Source organism: Camarhynchus parvulus, chromosome 2 (assembly GCF_901933205.1).
Source record: "Camarhynchus parvulus chromosome 2, STF_HiC, whole genome shotgun sequence".
Lineage (NCBI taxonomy): Eukaryota > Metazoa > Chordata > Aves > Passeriformes > Thraupidae > Camarhynchus > Camarhynchus parvulus.
The window spans coordinates 10,084,373-10,100,441 of NC_044572.1; the positions used below are offsets into that span (position 1 = coordinate 10,084,373).

At 40.4% G+C, this 16,069-nt stretch overlaps 1 protein-coding gene across 1 annotated transcript in view; it reads right to left on the bottom strand.

Annotated features, from left to right (window-relative positions):
- Nucleotides 1-6,147: 6,147 nt before the first annotated feature.
- Nucleotides 6,148-16,069, bottom strand: part of VIPR2 (vasoactive intestinal peptide receptor 2) — a 46,991-nt gene continuing 37,069 nt past the window's right edge. The window contains exons 9-13 of the mRNA XM_030943751.1: nt 14,896-14,965; nt 11,819-11,910; nt 9,066-9,195; nt 8,938-8,979; nt 6,148-7,430 (exon numbers count right to left, since the gene is read on the bottom strand). Coding sequence (XP_030799611.1) covers nt 7,260-7,430; nt 8,938-8,979; nt 9,066-9,195; nt 11,819-11,910; nt 14,896-14,965 — 505 coding nt within the window. The 3' untranslated portion in view covers nt 6,148-7,259. The remainder of the gene's footprint in view (nt 7,431-8,937; nt 8,980-9,065; nt 9,196-11,818; nt 11,911-14,895; nt 14,966-16,069) is intronic.

The following is a 16,069-nucleotide window of genomic DNA, read 5'->3' on the forward strand; positions in this document are numbered from 1 at the left end:
TGTACCTCGCCAGAGTGACTGCTTACAAAAATTCACCCCCAACCTCCACAGACAGGGCAGTGTCACAGAGGGGGCACACTCAGATTTGGCCTTTGCAGAGCTGCAGGGTGCGGGGGAGATGCTGCTTTCCCTGAGCATGGGCTCTCATGAGTGCCCTGTTCCTCCTCATGGTCTGTGGCACCCCCCTTTAGATTGTCACTCTGCCACCTAAGGGCTGATCTCTGCCTTGGTACAAACTGAACTGGGAACACTGATGGGAATAGCACTGGAACTGGGAAATAATGGGGGTTTGGTTTATGCACTGCTAGGGGAAAACAAGGTGTTCTCTAAAAGTAACCTCATTCTACAACCCACACCAAACTGGAACATGCACACAGAATGCAATACCTTTTCTCTAACTGTCTGCCGTAGTTCTTTGGTTCAGCTCTCTTACAGAGACGAAGACAGATGCTCTTTCTGACTCTTCCACCCTCCCATCTGCTGATCTCCTTTGCCTTTTCAAGTGTCCCAGTTGGCAGCTCCTTGGTGCAATCAGAGGAAGGGGAGTGTGTGTGCTCACATGCAGTTTGTGCTGTAGTCACAGCTGCCTGTGGGCCAGGGGCTGTGAGTACAGAGCCAAGAGACCCCTGCAGCTGATACTGCCCCGTGGGACCACGCAGGAGCTGTGCAGAAGTGTTTCCTTCTCTCAGCTGCTTCTGAAGTGCAGGTTCCCTTATTCTTCTCCTCCACACTACACTGCTTGTATTCTGGGATAACCATTCCTCTAGCAATCCAGAACTTTTCTAAGGGAACCACTTCTGCATTTGAGAGGACTCAGACTCATGATGGAAACTTGTGGGTGCTGTTGCCAGAACTCATGGGAACTGGTCCAGTGTCCCTGTTCCTCTGCACCCTGCATGCTCAGGCTCAGCAACTCCAAAGCAGCTCAGGCAGACACCAGGGGGGTCTGGCTGTGGGGCTGCCCCTTTAGCTCTGAGGGACAGGGCCATGCCTGTGGGTGAGGACACTGAAGTGCTGTGCAGACATGTTGTTGGTTGCCAAAGGGTTCAGACTGACACAGCTCCTACAGGAACTCACATGAGGTGCGAGAGGATGAGAGCTCAGGTCTCCCAAAGGCTCAGAGGAGTCCCCTGGCTGTGGCTTCTGTGATTTACAGAGACACACACAGGAGGGGATGGACTCTCTGGTCCAGCAGAGACACCAAAAAAGGCTTGATCCTCTGCCCCTGCTTGGTGTCATTGCCAGGGCAGGGTTTGCTCCACAAGGTGCCACCTCCTCCCCCACATGTACTCCCCTCTCTCTCTGGCCCCATCAGCAGCACACCACTGCCATTCTCCTCCCTGTGCCCATTCCCATTCCAGGTATAGAAACAGATACACATCTTTCAGGGGAAAAAAACCCATGACAGATGGTGTTGCCTCTACAGGAGAGACTTCACAGCTTTCCTTTGCTCTCACTGCATTATATTGTACTCCAGACAGACACCTGTACTTCTGACAGATAACTGGGCAATCCAGTTTTGAGCAAGCTGTGCTAAATCAAAAATAGCTGCTGGCCATGGAGATGGTGCCATACACAACATATGGGATCACTTGGCTCTGCTCTGGCTGTGTGCCATTCTCATGCCCCTGTAAGCACATCTAGGTTACAGAAAGCCAAATATTCCTCAGTGAAGCTAGGGGCTGTTTTTCTTTAACATGTGTGTCTAACAGCTGCTGAATTAAAAAGTGAAATATTAACTTAGCCACATCCTTCAACATGGCCATAACCCACTGAATCAGTAAGTAAACTGCATCACTGTACACAATTTTTAAAAACATAAATAATGGAATTTTTGTGCAAAACTTTTAAAATTTTTATTCTCTGATTCCTCTTCAGTCCATTATGGTGTTATTGACTACTATTATCTGTAATAGCATAAAGATGTAAACACTTATTTGTTCACAGCTTTATATGTAACATCTCAGAGAAGGCTGTTAGGTCTGTGACATTAAAAACTGAAACCAGAAAAGAACAAAAAGAGCAAAACCAGAAAAAAACTATAGTGAATTACAGTATGAAATCTATTTACACACATTAATCTATACAACATCATAATCTGTACATTTTGTAAAAAAAATCACATTCATTTACATCATCTTAAATTTTTACCATGCCTGACAGATATAAAGTTATAACAAAGATGACAAAAGAGAAATTTGAAGTAATACTCATACATACATATTTTGTGCCAGGACAAAAAATGCTGCAAGCAATCATAAACTTATTACAGTACTTTGGGAAATAGGGGGGTTTGGGACATTTCAGTCACCTTTTAAATCTGACAATAGAAATGTTCCTGAATTAGATTTAACTACAACCTGCTATCCTTGGGCAAAACCAGATTCAACAGAGTGGTAAAACCATATCACAGAATGCTCCCTTTAAATGTTATCTTGATGTACTCTTGTAACATACATGTTCAAACACTTTTTAATTTTAGTATTTCTTCAGCAACAGAATAGCACTGCATCCTAACTTACTTCTGTATTTGGTCATGTCAGGGTAGCACTGACAGCCCACAGCTGATAGAGGCACTCATGGTAGCATGAAGGTACTTCTGTTGGTAAAGGTATTTCCTAATCACTAAGCACAGACAGTAATTGTTCAGATGATGACCCTTGCACATATAGCATCAGACACACAGTCTGCAGCTTACTTGCCAGTTCTTTCTTTTTGTCAGACATATTTAGGGCTTGATTTCTCCTTAAGCATGTCTGAAAAAAATCTGTATAGACTGAATTTGGACTTTATCCCAAATCACTTTGCTGAACTGGGCAAATTCACAGTTAACAGAAGATGATTTTTAGAAAAATAGAGGACAAATGATGCAGATGATTCATCTTAGTCTTTGCACATGGTCTGTGTGACACGTGCACCTGGCAATGCCTTATTTCATCAATCTGCCCCAGACAGAGTCTCTGGTTTGCTGAGGGTCTGTGCTGGTTGCTTTCCCCTCTGGCATGTTAAAAGCAAAAGGAAGCCTACAGTGAATCAGGACTTGAAGCAGATGCTACAGAGCGGGGTAGGATGGCTCCAACTTGACTGTAGAAGGTTTTTTGTAATGCTATTTGCAACCAATTACCTATTGCTGCTATAGTACTCTCCATCACAAGCTTAGATTGGGTATTCTTCAGCTGGCTACCTGCAGTATAACATAAAGAAAATTTCAGGTACTGTAAAGCACTTTCTTTTAGCATATGGTCCCTCCTACAAAAGGCAAAAACCAAACACCTTACCCAAAAAACCAAACATTTCTTGGAAGCTGAGGCCAGGCAAACCAAAATGTGACACAAGCCCATGAGGTTTATCAAGGCAGGCAGGGACACCTGACCCAAAGAACTGTGGGATCCTCCACTGCCTGACCTTTTGAATCACACTGCACATTCCCTGGAGGATAACTTTGGCCAACCCAAGGTAATTGGCTTAAAAAGGAGTATCTGTGTAATATAACCCAGGCAGTTTAATGATCTCTTCTGGAGGGATATATCTTACCTGATTCTATTTCTGGAGTGAGAAATCTAAGTACTAGCCAGCTACCCCAGCTCATTTTATAGTAAGTACAGAGAAAACTAGGTCCAGCTTCCCTGCCTCAGATGCCCAGCTGAACATGGAAGGAGCCATCTTCAACTAGTGCCTGTTTCTCTGTGATGACTGTGGAATGCACCTTGAAAGTGTCTTTAACTCAAACATGCAGCTTTTAGACACCAAAACCAGGGCAGATGAATTTCACCTGAGTATATCAAGCACCCAGCTGAAATTGACTCTGCAGAGGAAAATTTAAGTCAGTGTCCATATATATATTTTTTAATTGTGTTAAAAGTGGAGAGCAAGCTGTCACTGTGTTCCTCAGGCATTAGCAGCAGGTAATGCTGACAGAAATCACTCAGAATTAATGGTGCCTCCAGGGCAGGTACAGCACAACAACTAACCAAGGTCCTGGGAGTGAACTGTATTACCATTCTGGTTCAGTAAGTACAAGCTGTGCTTCTGGCTTTTCAGTGGGGATGGACAAAAAAAACCCCCAGGTTTCCTGCCTTGAATACTTCACAACTCAGTTTGGACTCTGATGCAACTAAAGGGGAAAAGACAGTAAAGGAATAAAGAAAGGGGAAGGTTACACTTCTCTTGCAGCCTCTCCTGCTGCTGCTAGGACTGAGTGAGAGCTAGGATTAGGGATGACAGAAGGCCAAATGATGTTTCATTGTATTGTTCTTTTGACTCTTTAGAGTCACCACAGCACAGAGCAAGAGCATTTAATCCCATGCTCCTCAGCAAAATGCAATGAGAGACAAAGCCATGAGAAGCTGTCTTGTTATGGGTGTTGCAAAGGTGAAAAAGACTGATCAAGTTCTAGATTTGTCAAACTGTTCTGCACTTTTTACTGATATATTTATATCTGTCCATGAAAAGGCAGCTGCCAAACTGGTGATGATAGGGTTGATGCTGTAACTTTGCATAAAATTATTTGGAAATTAGAAATTTTCTGGGAGTAAAAAACAAGTGAGCATAGTGCCCTCTGTGTCTTAACTGCCATGATAATGCCTGAACAAAGCATTATGAAGTTAAACTGTCTCACAAAACAGTATTTAGATTATCTGCATTTATATTATTAATAGAGGGATGAGGTTCTCCAAAGTACTGTACTTTTCACTGGTTTGAAAGAAAAATATATACAGCACCTCTCTCTCCTGTGTGCCATTCTTTGCATGTCCACATTGTCCTTTACAAACTTAGTGGTACCTCTATGTTCTCCCACTGCAAAATTCTCATGTGGCATTTCAACCTACATGAAAAATAGAATCAAGCCTAAATGCACCTGCACCCTGTTAAAAGGAAACAATGCTGGTTTGTTGTAGTATAAAATGTATTTTCTTATTAAGGCTTTTCTTTTTTTATAACTCAGAAATAATTAAAATGCAGATTTTTTTTCATGCTCACCTAATTAGAACAAAGTTTTCTCTGAGATACAATGTGTTATAAACACATATAATTGGTGATGCATCATGCAGAACAGACTGATGGAAATGATTGCCTGAAACAGCTATTTCTGTGCTATCATTCTGTCTGTGTGTCAACTAGCTCACATAACCTCATTTGAGCACAAAGATGAGCACACTTGAATGCTTGTCACATGTGCCTTTCTACCCCAGAAATTAAGGGGAAAAAAGAACATCCTGCACGTCTCATCTCAGGGAACTGAGCAGTCCCAATGCCACTGCAGACAAAGAATCCTAATGTGCGCAGATGTGTTTAATTTAGGTGTGAAAGCAGCTCCCACAGCTCCAGTGGGTCTTCATATATTTGCAGTTAAGAGCTTGTGACAAGTTTCTCAAGAGATCCAGCAAACATACTAAATTTTAGCAGTGTTTCCTCAGTCTAAAGTCTTTGGGAATATGTTGAGTTTAAATACATGTGTAGGGGCACACCTTTAGACCCCACGGGAATGCTCTTGGGCAGCCTACTTCCACCCAGAATCTCATAGTTACTCTGCCAAACAGAAAACATGAATGATCTGAAAATGATCAATAGCGCCTTTAAATTCAACTTTTGTAAGTAACAATTCCTTTGAGTGATTGTAGTTGAATTCAGATGATACCTGCTGGTGTCATGTAACATTCACCAGGTTCAGCAGCAGTCGTGTGAGCCATGGGCCCCTTTCTATCTTTGGTCTGACAAAACTTTGTGTGACTCCATGGCAATCCCATTAAAACAAATTTTGTTTGACTGATAAATAGCTGGACTAAATCAGACTAAGAATTGTAATACACTTAGACAGCTGCTGACAATATTCCCAGTACTGGTAATATTTTCAAGGATGTACAAATATGCCTGCCAAGAGATGCCCTTGCTGCTGTTCTTCCCTTTATCTGACAAGAGCAGGGACCTTGGATTCTGCTGGCTCCATAAAACCTGTTACCTGAAACATGAGGGCAATGGTTGTGTGGAGGTACTCATACAAATACAGATTATTCCCACTTGTAATGTAGGGTGGGCATGGTTAAACGTTGACATGGGAAGAAAACATCACTGGGTTTATTTCTTTTAAAGAGACGAAATGTTATGTATGTTTTCATAAGACTGTCAGCTCTCTGCCTTTTTTTTTTAACATGGCTTCATAAGAGGCTTGGCATTGTTGAAAATTCCTTTTTTATGCCTTTTATGGTAATTTTTAGTGAGTCTATTTTTTTTTTTTTTGGAGTCATAGTCAGGACTAAATTTTAAATAATTTCAGATGGATATAGAACTGAATAAACGTAAAAGAATTTACATTTTTGTTAAATGTGAATTGTAACTTCACTGCAATATTCCTTGTGTTTTGCAGTCAAATATGTAGTTCCTAGAGACAGAGTTCAATGATAATGGTATTTTCAATGTGTAATGAGCTATCCAAGGCTGTTTTGTCCTATGCCAGGCTGCTTTAGCAATAAAACATACCTCTTAAGAAAACTCCTCCATGAAAGATCAACACAAATCTCTGACTTTAAACAGAAGAGAACAACTGAGAACTACTATGTTCAGAAGTAATATGGTAGTTTTTTCTGTATGGCCTGTAAAGGTAGCCCCACACTCTGCACACAAACATCAAACCAGGCACTTTTGAAAGTAACAACAGGACTGGAATCAAACTCTGTAGAAAGTAACCTCTGAAATGTGTACCATTAGCCTAGAAGTACTACCTTTTTCCTTTTCTTGTAAATCATGGTAATGATTTCCTGGATTAGCACACTGAACTCCCAGTGTGGTTAATTATGGTCTTATATTTTTTTTTTTTTTATTTTCCATAATTAGAAAAGAATTTCCTAATCCTTAAGGCAATGTTTCCTTAAGTATAAATAAAGTATAAGAAAATTTCTTGCTTCCCATCTTAACCCTAATATGTGCCAAAGAAATCTGCATTGAGCAGGATACCCTGCATGGATCTCGTAGCCACTTTGGAAGGTAAAGGGACCTTTATGGAAAATGAATTTTTGAATTGTTGTGGCTAGTAAACTGCAAGAGAACATCAGAATTAATATGAATACCATTTGAACAATGCAGAAAGCATCCATGGGGCAGGATTCTCCATTAATAATAGGCTGGCTGCAAAAACCAATTCCCCAAATACCAACATGTAGAAAAGCAAAGCACTGAACTGTACATGTTATAAAATATCACATCAAGCTGCATAACGAATGATATATCCCACAGTTTTTCATGTTTTGGGGGACCTAGCTCATTTATATCATGGTGGTCTCTGTCTGCATAAAAGAGTGAGCTCTCGAATTCCTGTGGAGCTGGGAAACGCTTTCTGATCCATTTCGGGAAATGGACGAGTGCAGTCTGTAGTCTCTGCCGGCTGTCTGCTTCCAGCACAAGCTCCTCCACTTTCTTTTCAGCTCCCCCTGCACCTGTGTTCAAAAGAAAATATGAGCTGAAAATTTCCACGACTGTTGGCTGTCACATAGGGATCTCTAGGAACAGAATCACAGAATGGTTTGGATTGGTACAAACTTTTAAAGATTATGGAGTTGTACCCCCTTCCATGGGCAGGGACACCTTCCCCCAGACCAGGCTGCTCAGAGCACCATCCAGCCTGGCCTTGGGATGGGGCTACCATAGGGCAATCTGTTACAGTGTCTCCACCATCCTTACAGAAAATATTTTTTCCTTCCTAAATCTACCACATATCAGTTTAAAAATGTCCTGACTACAGGCCCTGCTAAGAAGTTTTTTGCCATCTTCCTTATAATCCCCCCTTTATGTACTGCAAGATGCTACAAAGTCCCCCCTGATCCTTCTCCTTTCCAGGCTGAGCAACCCCTATTCCCTCAGCCTGTTTTCACAGGAGAGGTATTCCAGCCTCCAATTTTTGTGGTCTCCTCTGGACCTGCTCTAACACATCCATGTCTTTCTTGTACTGGTGACAATTCACCTCTCTTGACCTTTAATGCTGAACAGAGGTGGCTTTTTGGGCTACAAGAGCACATTGCCAGCTCATGGTCCATCCTTCACCCCCAAGACCTTCTCTGCTGGATGGCTCTCAACCATCCCTCAGTCAGCCCTGTACAGACCCAGGTGCAGGACCTTGAACTTGGCCCTGTTGAACCTCTTGAAGTTCTTTCCCCCCTCTCCACAAGCCTGTCACGGTCCCTCTGGATGGCAGCCCTTCCCTCTAGAGTATCCTTTTACAAAGGTCACATAACTGAGGCAAAGACTGCCTACACTGTGTGCGAAGAGGTGCCCTAAGGTCACTTTCAAAAATCAGTTTTGTATCACTTGTGCTGCAACAGTAGGTTTTGGTATCGAGCTATTTATCTCATGTACTTAAGGCATAGAATCGAATGATTAGCCCAAAATCAGGCATCTCATGAATATCAAAGACCAGAACAGCACTCAGGAGAGCTAAATGTTAATTGTCTGTGCAGGTGTCTTCCTCAGACAGATTCCTTCTGTCAGACACTGCATAGGGGCTGAAATCAAAAGGAATTCTTTGCATCTTCTCAGTTGAGACTATGAAAACTATGATGTGCTGAGCACTTCTGAAAATCTGCTGCTGTTCTGAGGTTTAGATATTGACAGAACATTACCCCTCAATACTTACTAAATGGTATTTCAAGTTCCAGATGAATTTTCAGACATGTTGCACCTCACTTGCACATTGCTTAGATCACATCAAATAGCAGAAGACACTAACACCTCAGTTTACAAGGAATTCAATTTTAAACAGCTCTTAAAGCTCTTCCCCCAGCCACACTCATTTCTCCTGTTGTATACAAACTGTCACAAATATATTCCACTTATAGGAATGCAGATATCTTCCAAAACAGTTTTGTGTATCAGAGCAGAATTATGAAGGCACTTATACATTTACTGAAACCAATATAGAACATTGTCAGTAGGAAAGATGAGACTTACTTCACTGTTCAAAAAACAATACAGGACTGCAACAATCAACCCCTGGAAAAAGACAAAAGTCCTTAGTTAGTAGGCAGCACTCACCTAGGTCAGTAAAACTTCTTTTGATTAAAAACTTTAAAATTTACCTGAAAAGATCCCAAACACAACTCAAAGATTATTTTATAATTGTTGGAACTGCGGTCAGGAAACAGAGCAAACACTGTGTAGTGAACTCCAAATAAAGGAATCAGCAGCAAGGTGGACTTTGCGAGTCTCCTGGGTAAAGGAAAGAGACAAAGCTGCAATTTACTGATGAGCTCTTGTTTTACTGAGATGAATGTGTAACTGTAGGGTTAGCCTGTACATTGCACATGCACAGTATGCAAACAGTACCTAGGAAATGTAATCCAGAATCATCCCAACTAAGAGATTTTCATGAGCCTCAAATACTAAAACTTCACAGCTTTACTGATGGTGTTAAGCACACAACATTAAATATTTAGCAGAAGACACTACTTACTGAAGTTTAGGAAACAGAACTTTAAATTACTAAGCAGAACTGCTCTGACAAACAGCTCATGAAACTACTGGAATGATAAACTGCTACTTTTACTTTATCTGTCATTTATTTCACTCTAATAACATCAGTTTTATTTATTATATAGGGCCAGTCATGGACAATTTTGGATGCCTGGCATCAGATAAAATCTGAGAAGTTATAATGTTGAGTTCCATAATTCATCACTGTATTGATGAATACAACTTGATTCAACAGTGAAAGGATGCTGTTGTGAATTCACCTATTTTAACAGAAAAGTTTCGGCATTTCAAGTAGTTTTATTTTTTTCTGTGTCAGTCTTCATGGCCTTGCTTTGTTTATAATGGCCCAAGGGCTGCATTTATTTATGTGGAAATAATTTCTGACAGCAAAGCTTCTCAAAAATAGCACATCCCTCACATCTAAAGATGATACCAGAAGCAGGAAAAATAGGGTTTCCTTAGGAGAAGAAATTCATTTACAGCTGGAGGTGATGACACTGGCAGCAAATTTCCTGGTTTCCCAAATGAAATGGAAAACTGATTTTATTTGGACTTAGCCATGTCCACTGCAAGACTAAAATAAACAACTAAAGGATGGAACCAGCTACAAGCAGGTTCAGAGGAAGGGAATAAAAATGGTGACTTGCATGAGTAGTATTAATTTTAGATTCATATTTCACTTTCACTCCATGCTTGGCTTAGTAATTTTTGTTTAGTTGATGCTACTTCCTCTATACTGCACTTACATTTTAGCAAAAGAAAGGGACCAAAAAACCATCCTTCTTCTTCTCTGAATTTTAAAAAATACATTTGCAGTTTTATAAACGAGCGTCCTAGATCTTTTAATTTGCTCTGCAGATGCAGTTTCTTGAGGAGGTTAATCTACTTTCCCAAGGGTATCAGCTAAAGACCAGAAATGCAAACTTAATCAGGCAATCAAATGCTAAAAGCAAAGAATTTACAGGGCTGAATAATGAAGGACAAGATTGCTAATAATGTGAATATTTAATATTATAAAGTGCTACAGTAAAGTGTGGAAAATGGTGGGACTGAAAGTAAGGGAATGTCTAATTTTCAAAAACTAAATAAATACTACATGGAAGCAATGAAAACTTCATGTCACAAGAAGCAAACTTGAGGGGATTTCCTGCCTATAAGTTGGCCATTGAGCTACATAATAATGTGCACAGTTTCATCTAGAATCAACAAGCTCTCCCACATGTTCAGATAACTGAATCAGCAAACACAAGACCCTTGTAGCTCTGCAAAACAAACGTGCTTGTCAGTGCAGTTGTGTTGACTTCTCTGTGGCACATCAGAATTTTTCACTTTTTGCATCAAACATGTCACGTTGTCTACAAAACACATAAGGTCCTGCTTCTCTTGGCTTTAAGGATATTCTTTATTTCTGCATAGCATGTTTTGTCAGCTATTAGAACAGGAATTTAGCACTTTTTAAGTGAAGGGAAGGTGTTATCCAGGAGCACAGTTTCAAAGGCCACTCATATGGCTTTGGATTTTCAGTGTTCATGTTAGGTTGTTAGGTTTTGTAACTGAAGTATCATATTGACACCCTGAACTGTCAGAGTCTTGTCTGGGCTTTAAAATAAAACCTTCTACAACAGACTTGATTGCAGGTTATTACTTATCCAGCAGCTCTTATAATAAACAATAGTAACAAAAGAGATGGCAATAAAGAACAAAACCAATTTTAGCAATGAATTGGAATTGTCCCCCAATATCCCTTGATTTTAAAGCTGTGGAAACAAAGAGATATTTTAGGATTTGATGTTCACACCAAAACACAAAAGAGGAAAGTCTGAACAGAAATCAAGTTGTTCTAAGCCAGAAACAACTGTTATCCTCTAAAAAAAGTAAAGATGCTATTTTAAATCAGTATAAACCACTCTATTTAATTTTTAATTTTTTTGTAAAAATAAAAATTTCAGCCCTTAAAACATATGTAAGTATTTTAGAAATTAAAAAAAGGTTTTAAGGACATTGAAGGAAAATAATTTTAAAGGATTTTAAATATTTCTTATGTCAAAATTAAATGTTTATATGTCAAAAGGAAAATGTTACTTTCCATATATTTTGTATCAGCATACTAATTCATGGATTACACTCAAATTCAAAATAACTTGTTGGTCTTTTTAAAATTAAGTATTTTTATTGAATTAAGCATTTGATAAGAATATATTTATCGCCATTTCAGCATAATTGTATTTATTAAACAATATCTAAAAGTAGTTCTAAATTAAATATAATTATAGTAAGACAGCAGTTGTTGGTTTTCAGCAGATGAAATCTTAGAGAGATTATTTTGCTTCTGTCTATAATATCTAAAAATATGACTCACTTGTACTGTGACTGGTCATTTCCTCCAACATCTGGAGATCTTAACTTCTGCAGTAAGATTCTTATAATGCTAATGAAAAGTATAAAATTCACCTGCAAAGAAAACAAATATAATGGTGATTTCTGAATTCTCCACTCAATCTGCAGCCAAAATAAATTCTTATCAGGTCAGACAGGAGCCAAGTCAGCGTGGGAGTTGTGCGCCTCCCTCCAGAGCCCCTCAGCCCTGCAGTGCCAAACCTCTCGTGCTCTGCAGCACCACTTTTGCCATGTCCAGCCACCACTGCAAGCCCCACCACTGCTGCTCTGGCTGGCAAAAGTCTTTGAAAGCCCCAATTTTCAGAAGTGTCCTCCTTCCACTACTTCAGCTGAGGACAGGTTTCCCAGCAGGATGGGACACTGGATGTGGTTTTCTGCAATCAAGCACTAAATTGTCACATCACTAATTGTCCTAAATTGTCACGTGGATTCACCACCAGAAACCCAGAGGCAGTTTTGATCCTCCCTTGCTTCTCATCTCAACTTTCAGTGTTTTCTGTCTGAATTGGGGTTAGAGAAGATTGTTGCTCAGCTGATCTGTCTACTCCAACTAAGCACAAAAAGGGCCTCTCACAAGTGTGATTGTTTTGGATATTGATGCTGACATTACAAATGAAGGAATCACAGAACAGCTGGGGTTGGAAGGGACCTCTGGAGATCACCCAGTCCATCTGAATCCCTGCAGCCTAATTCTCATGACAGGCCTCTAAGACAGAAGAGTAGCATTTCATTTTGTATTTTATTTCATATTTTGTTTTTCAGAAAGGCACTAGCATAAAAAATCATTACGATCAGAACCTAATCAGTCTAGAAAACTGAAGTATAAAACTCAGTATATCCTAAGTCTCACTCCCATTATTTCTTCAGCCTTGACTTTCAGCTTCCTCTGGTCACCATCCCTTCTGGTGTTGGACTCTTTGGAGCAGTCTAGAAAACTGCACACTAAATACAGCACATCCAGGCTGAAGTAAGGGAACAGCTGGAATCCACATCTTCAGACTTACAATGTGTGCTAAAACTGCAACTCCAGCTACATAAACAGCTGCATCAAATGCATACATATTAGAATAAATTAGAGAAAATTTTATATCATGGTGAAAATGAGAATTTTGTTGTTTTAAACTAACCCCACCCAAAGCACAAAATCAGCAGGTGGGGTACCTAACCAGCCTGCCTCACTGCTATAAATCTCTGTTTTCATGTATTGGTGGGACCTTTCCTTCTCCTAAAAATTTGGCTCCAAGCTTTTCAAGTTTAATTAATTTCTGTGTCTTCTATAACACGGCCTATAGAATTTGGGATACTAATAAATAAAACACAGTCATAGCAACTGCCTGTCCCTCTGTTTTTAACACTTTGTTTGAAGTGACAGGCGAAGGGTAGTGAAAGGAACTGACAGGGATGAAATAAAAATTTAGGAAAATTATATCTAATATATTTTAAAAAAAGAAATGTTAGAAAATATAGAATGTTGCTGAACTTAATGTACATTTTTTTGCAGGCAGATGATTACTTAGAGGCTTACCTATAAAGGTAACAGACAGAAATCTGTTATTGCAGATTTTATCTGCAGACTTAATGCAGCTGAGCACCCACAGCAGGGGATATTAACTTGCCATACACACTGGAGCCAGTATTAGTGGACAAGGAGAGAATAGGGGTAACAACACATTCATCTGGAACAGCCACATCCAACTGAGTAACTCTGAAGTGTGTACAGCATGGAGTGTGAACCTCTGCCAAATGACTTCTCTCAAGCCAAAATTCCCAGGAGGAAATGCCAGGGAGGGCTCTGACACACTGAATTAACAGAAGCCATTCCCACTGTGCAAAATGGTATCAGAACTTGCTCTCACAATGCTATTGGATAGATCAAACTTTGCTGCCTGACCAGTACTCCACTTGACTTCTCTTCACGAAGATCCAGCTGCAGTTCAGGTCTGCCAATGCACCCTGGGATAACTTCCTGGACTTCCCAAACTTCCAGGTCCAGGACTGCTTTGGAGGAGCTCTGCCTTCTGGCACATGAAGTCTCAGCTGTTCAAACTGAGCATCCAGAGAACAGGGTTTCCTGTAAACACCAGGTGGTTTGTTTTGCTTTTATCTTCCAACATATTTTCTTAACTCTGGATTGTTCCCTATTCTCCAGCTCCTTTGAGGTCCAAGTATTCCCTTCCTGCTGCAGTTCTCTTGCATGTTCATTTCTTCATAACATAAAACATTTTTGAGGCCTTACCTCATGTCATTTCACACATATGGCCTACTCTTCTTTCTCTTCAAACTGCAGAATTCACACTGATAGTGATAACAGGAATTTTTCCCAAATGATTTTCAGCAGGCACAGATTGAAAGGCAAGCCCAAGCTTAATGCAAACTCCTGAGATCTTGTGTAATCTAATAATGCCCTCGATCTTCTGTCTAGAATTTAAAAAATGAATCAAGTATATCTAAAATACATTAATTTGCTCTCTATTTTCAGAAATGGACATATGACCATAGTATATTATGCCCAAAGTTACTTACACAATCATTACAGTGAACAGGAATATTATTACACTAGTCCAGTAATTCTAATGAGTTCCAAACAAGAAAAACCCTGTGAAACATTCTCAAATGGTACTACTTTGCAAATATTCATGTTCAATATATATTTCAGTAGGCTACCAATTAAAGAAAGATATACAACAGCCATAATTTTTTTTGACTAATATCAGATTCTCAATCGCAAGACTATCTATTTACACACAAAATCAAATCTGCAATTCATTGAGAAGTATAATTAGATTTTTCCTTCCTCCAGGCTCATAAACAGAAGAGACGTTAAAGAAAGAACAGCACACAAATAAAAGCAACTGCTAATTTAATAGGAGGCAACAAATTTTAATGGCCTTGGCATCTGTTTAACTTTTCTCCTGCAGCACAATTTCTTTTCATTAAAACAGAATTCTTGTCTATCTGTAACTAGCAGTAAAGAATAATGGCTACATGCACTGCACAATGCTGAACAGATCTATAATTCATGCTTCAAATTTTACTTACTATAATAGAAATTAAAATTGGTATTCGTATAACCCACCAGGGACCACCATGCTCATTTGTATCCCAGCAGCTGTAAAAAAAAAAAGGGAAAATAATGTTGACATTAATATCATATGGCAAGCAACACCTATGAGAAGTATTTCTTATAAACAAGTCAAAGCACACTAAAATAATGCCTGCTCTAGCCTAGAGTTTGGCATTCAATCCTTTCCTGCTATTAATTTTATTCCCTTTGTTTTAATATGCATATTTGATTTCCCCACCAGGAGCACTGTGGCCAGGTGTGGAGTCCTCAGCATAAGAAAGATGTGGCCCTGTTAGAGCAGGTCCAGAGGAGATCACCCAAAGGTGATCAGAGGGCTGAAGCTCCTCTCCTGCAAAGGCAGGCTGGGAGCTGGGGCTGTTCAGCCTGGAGAATACAAGGCTCCATGGAGAAATCCTTGCGAACGTCCAGCACTTAAAGGGAGCTTATAAAAAAAGAGAGAAAATGACATTTTGGCAGGGCATGTACTTATAGAACAAGGGAGAATGGTTTAAAAATGAAAGAGGAGAGATTTAAATGCCAGGAAGAAATTCTTTACTCAGAAAGTCTCATTTAGGTTGGAAAAGACCTCTGAGATCATTGAGTCCAAACTTCAACCAAGCACCACTGGACCATGGCACTGAGTGCCACATTCAGTCACTTCCTGAATACCTCCGAGAAAGCTGACTCCACTGCCTCTGTGGGCAGTCCCTTCAGTGGAAAACTTCTTCCCAATGTCCGAACTGAACCTACCCTGGCACAGCTTGAGGCCATGTCCTCTTGCCCGGTCACTGTTGCCTGGGAGAAGAGACTGATCCCCACCTGGCTACAGCCTCTGTGCAGGCAGCTGTAGGGAGTGACAAGGTCTCCCCTGAGCCTCCTTTTCTTCAGACTAAACACCCCCAGCTCCCTCAGCTGCTCCTCACCAGACTTGTGCTCCAGACCCTTCCCCAGCTCCGTTGCCCTTCTCTGGACACACTCCAGCACCTCAATGTCTTTCTTGCAGAGAGTGGCCTAGAACTGGACACAGGTCCCAGGGCGTGGCCTCAGAGAAGCTGTAGATGTCCCATCCCTGGAAGTGCTCAAGGCTGGACCAGATGGGGCTCTGAGTAACCTAGGGTGGCATCACTGCCCCTGGCAGGAAGAGTTGGA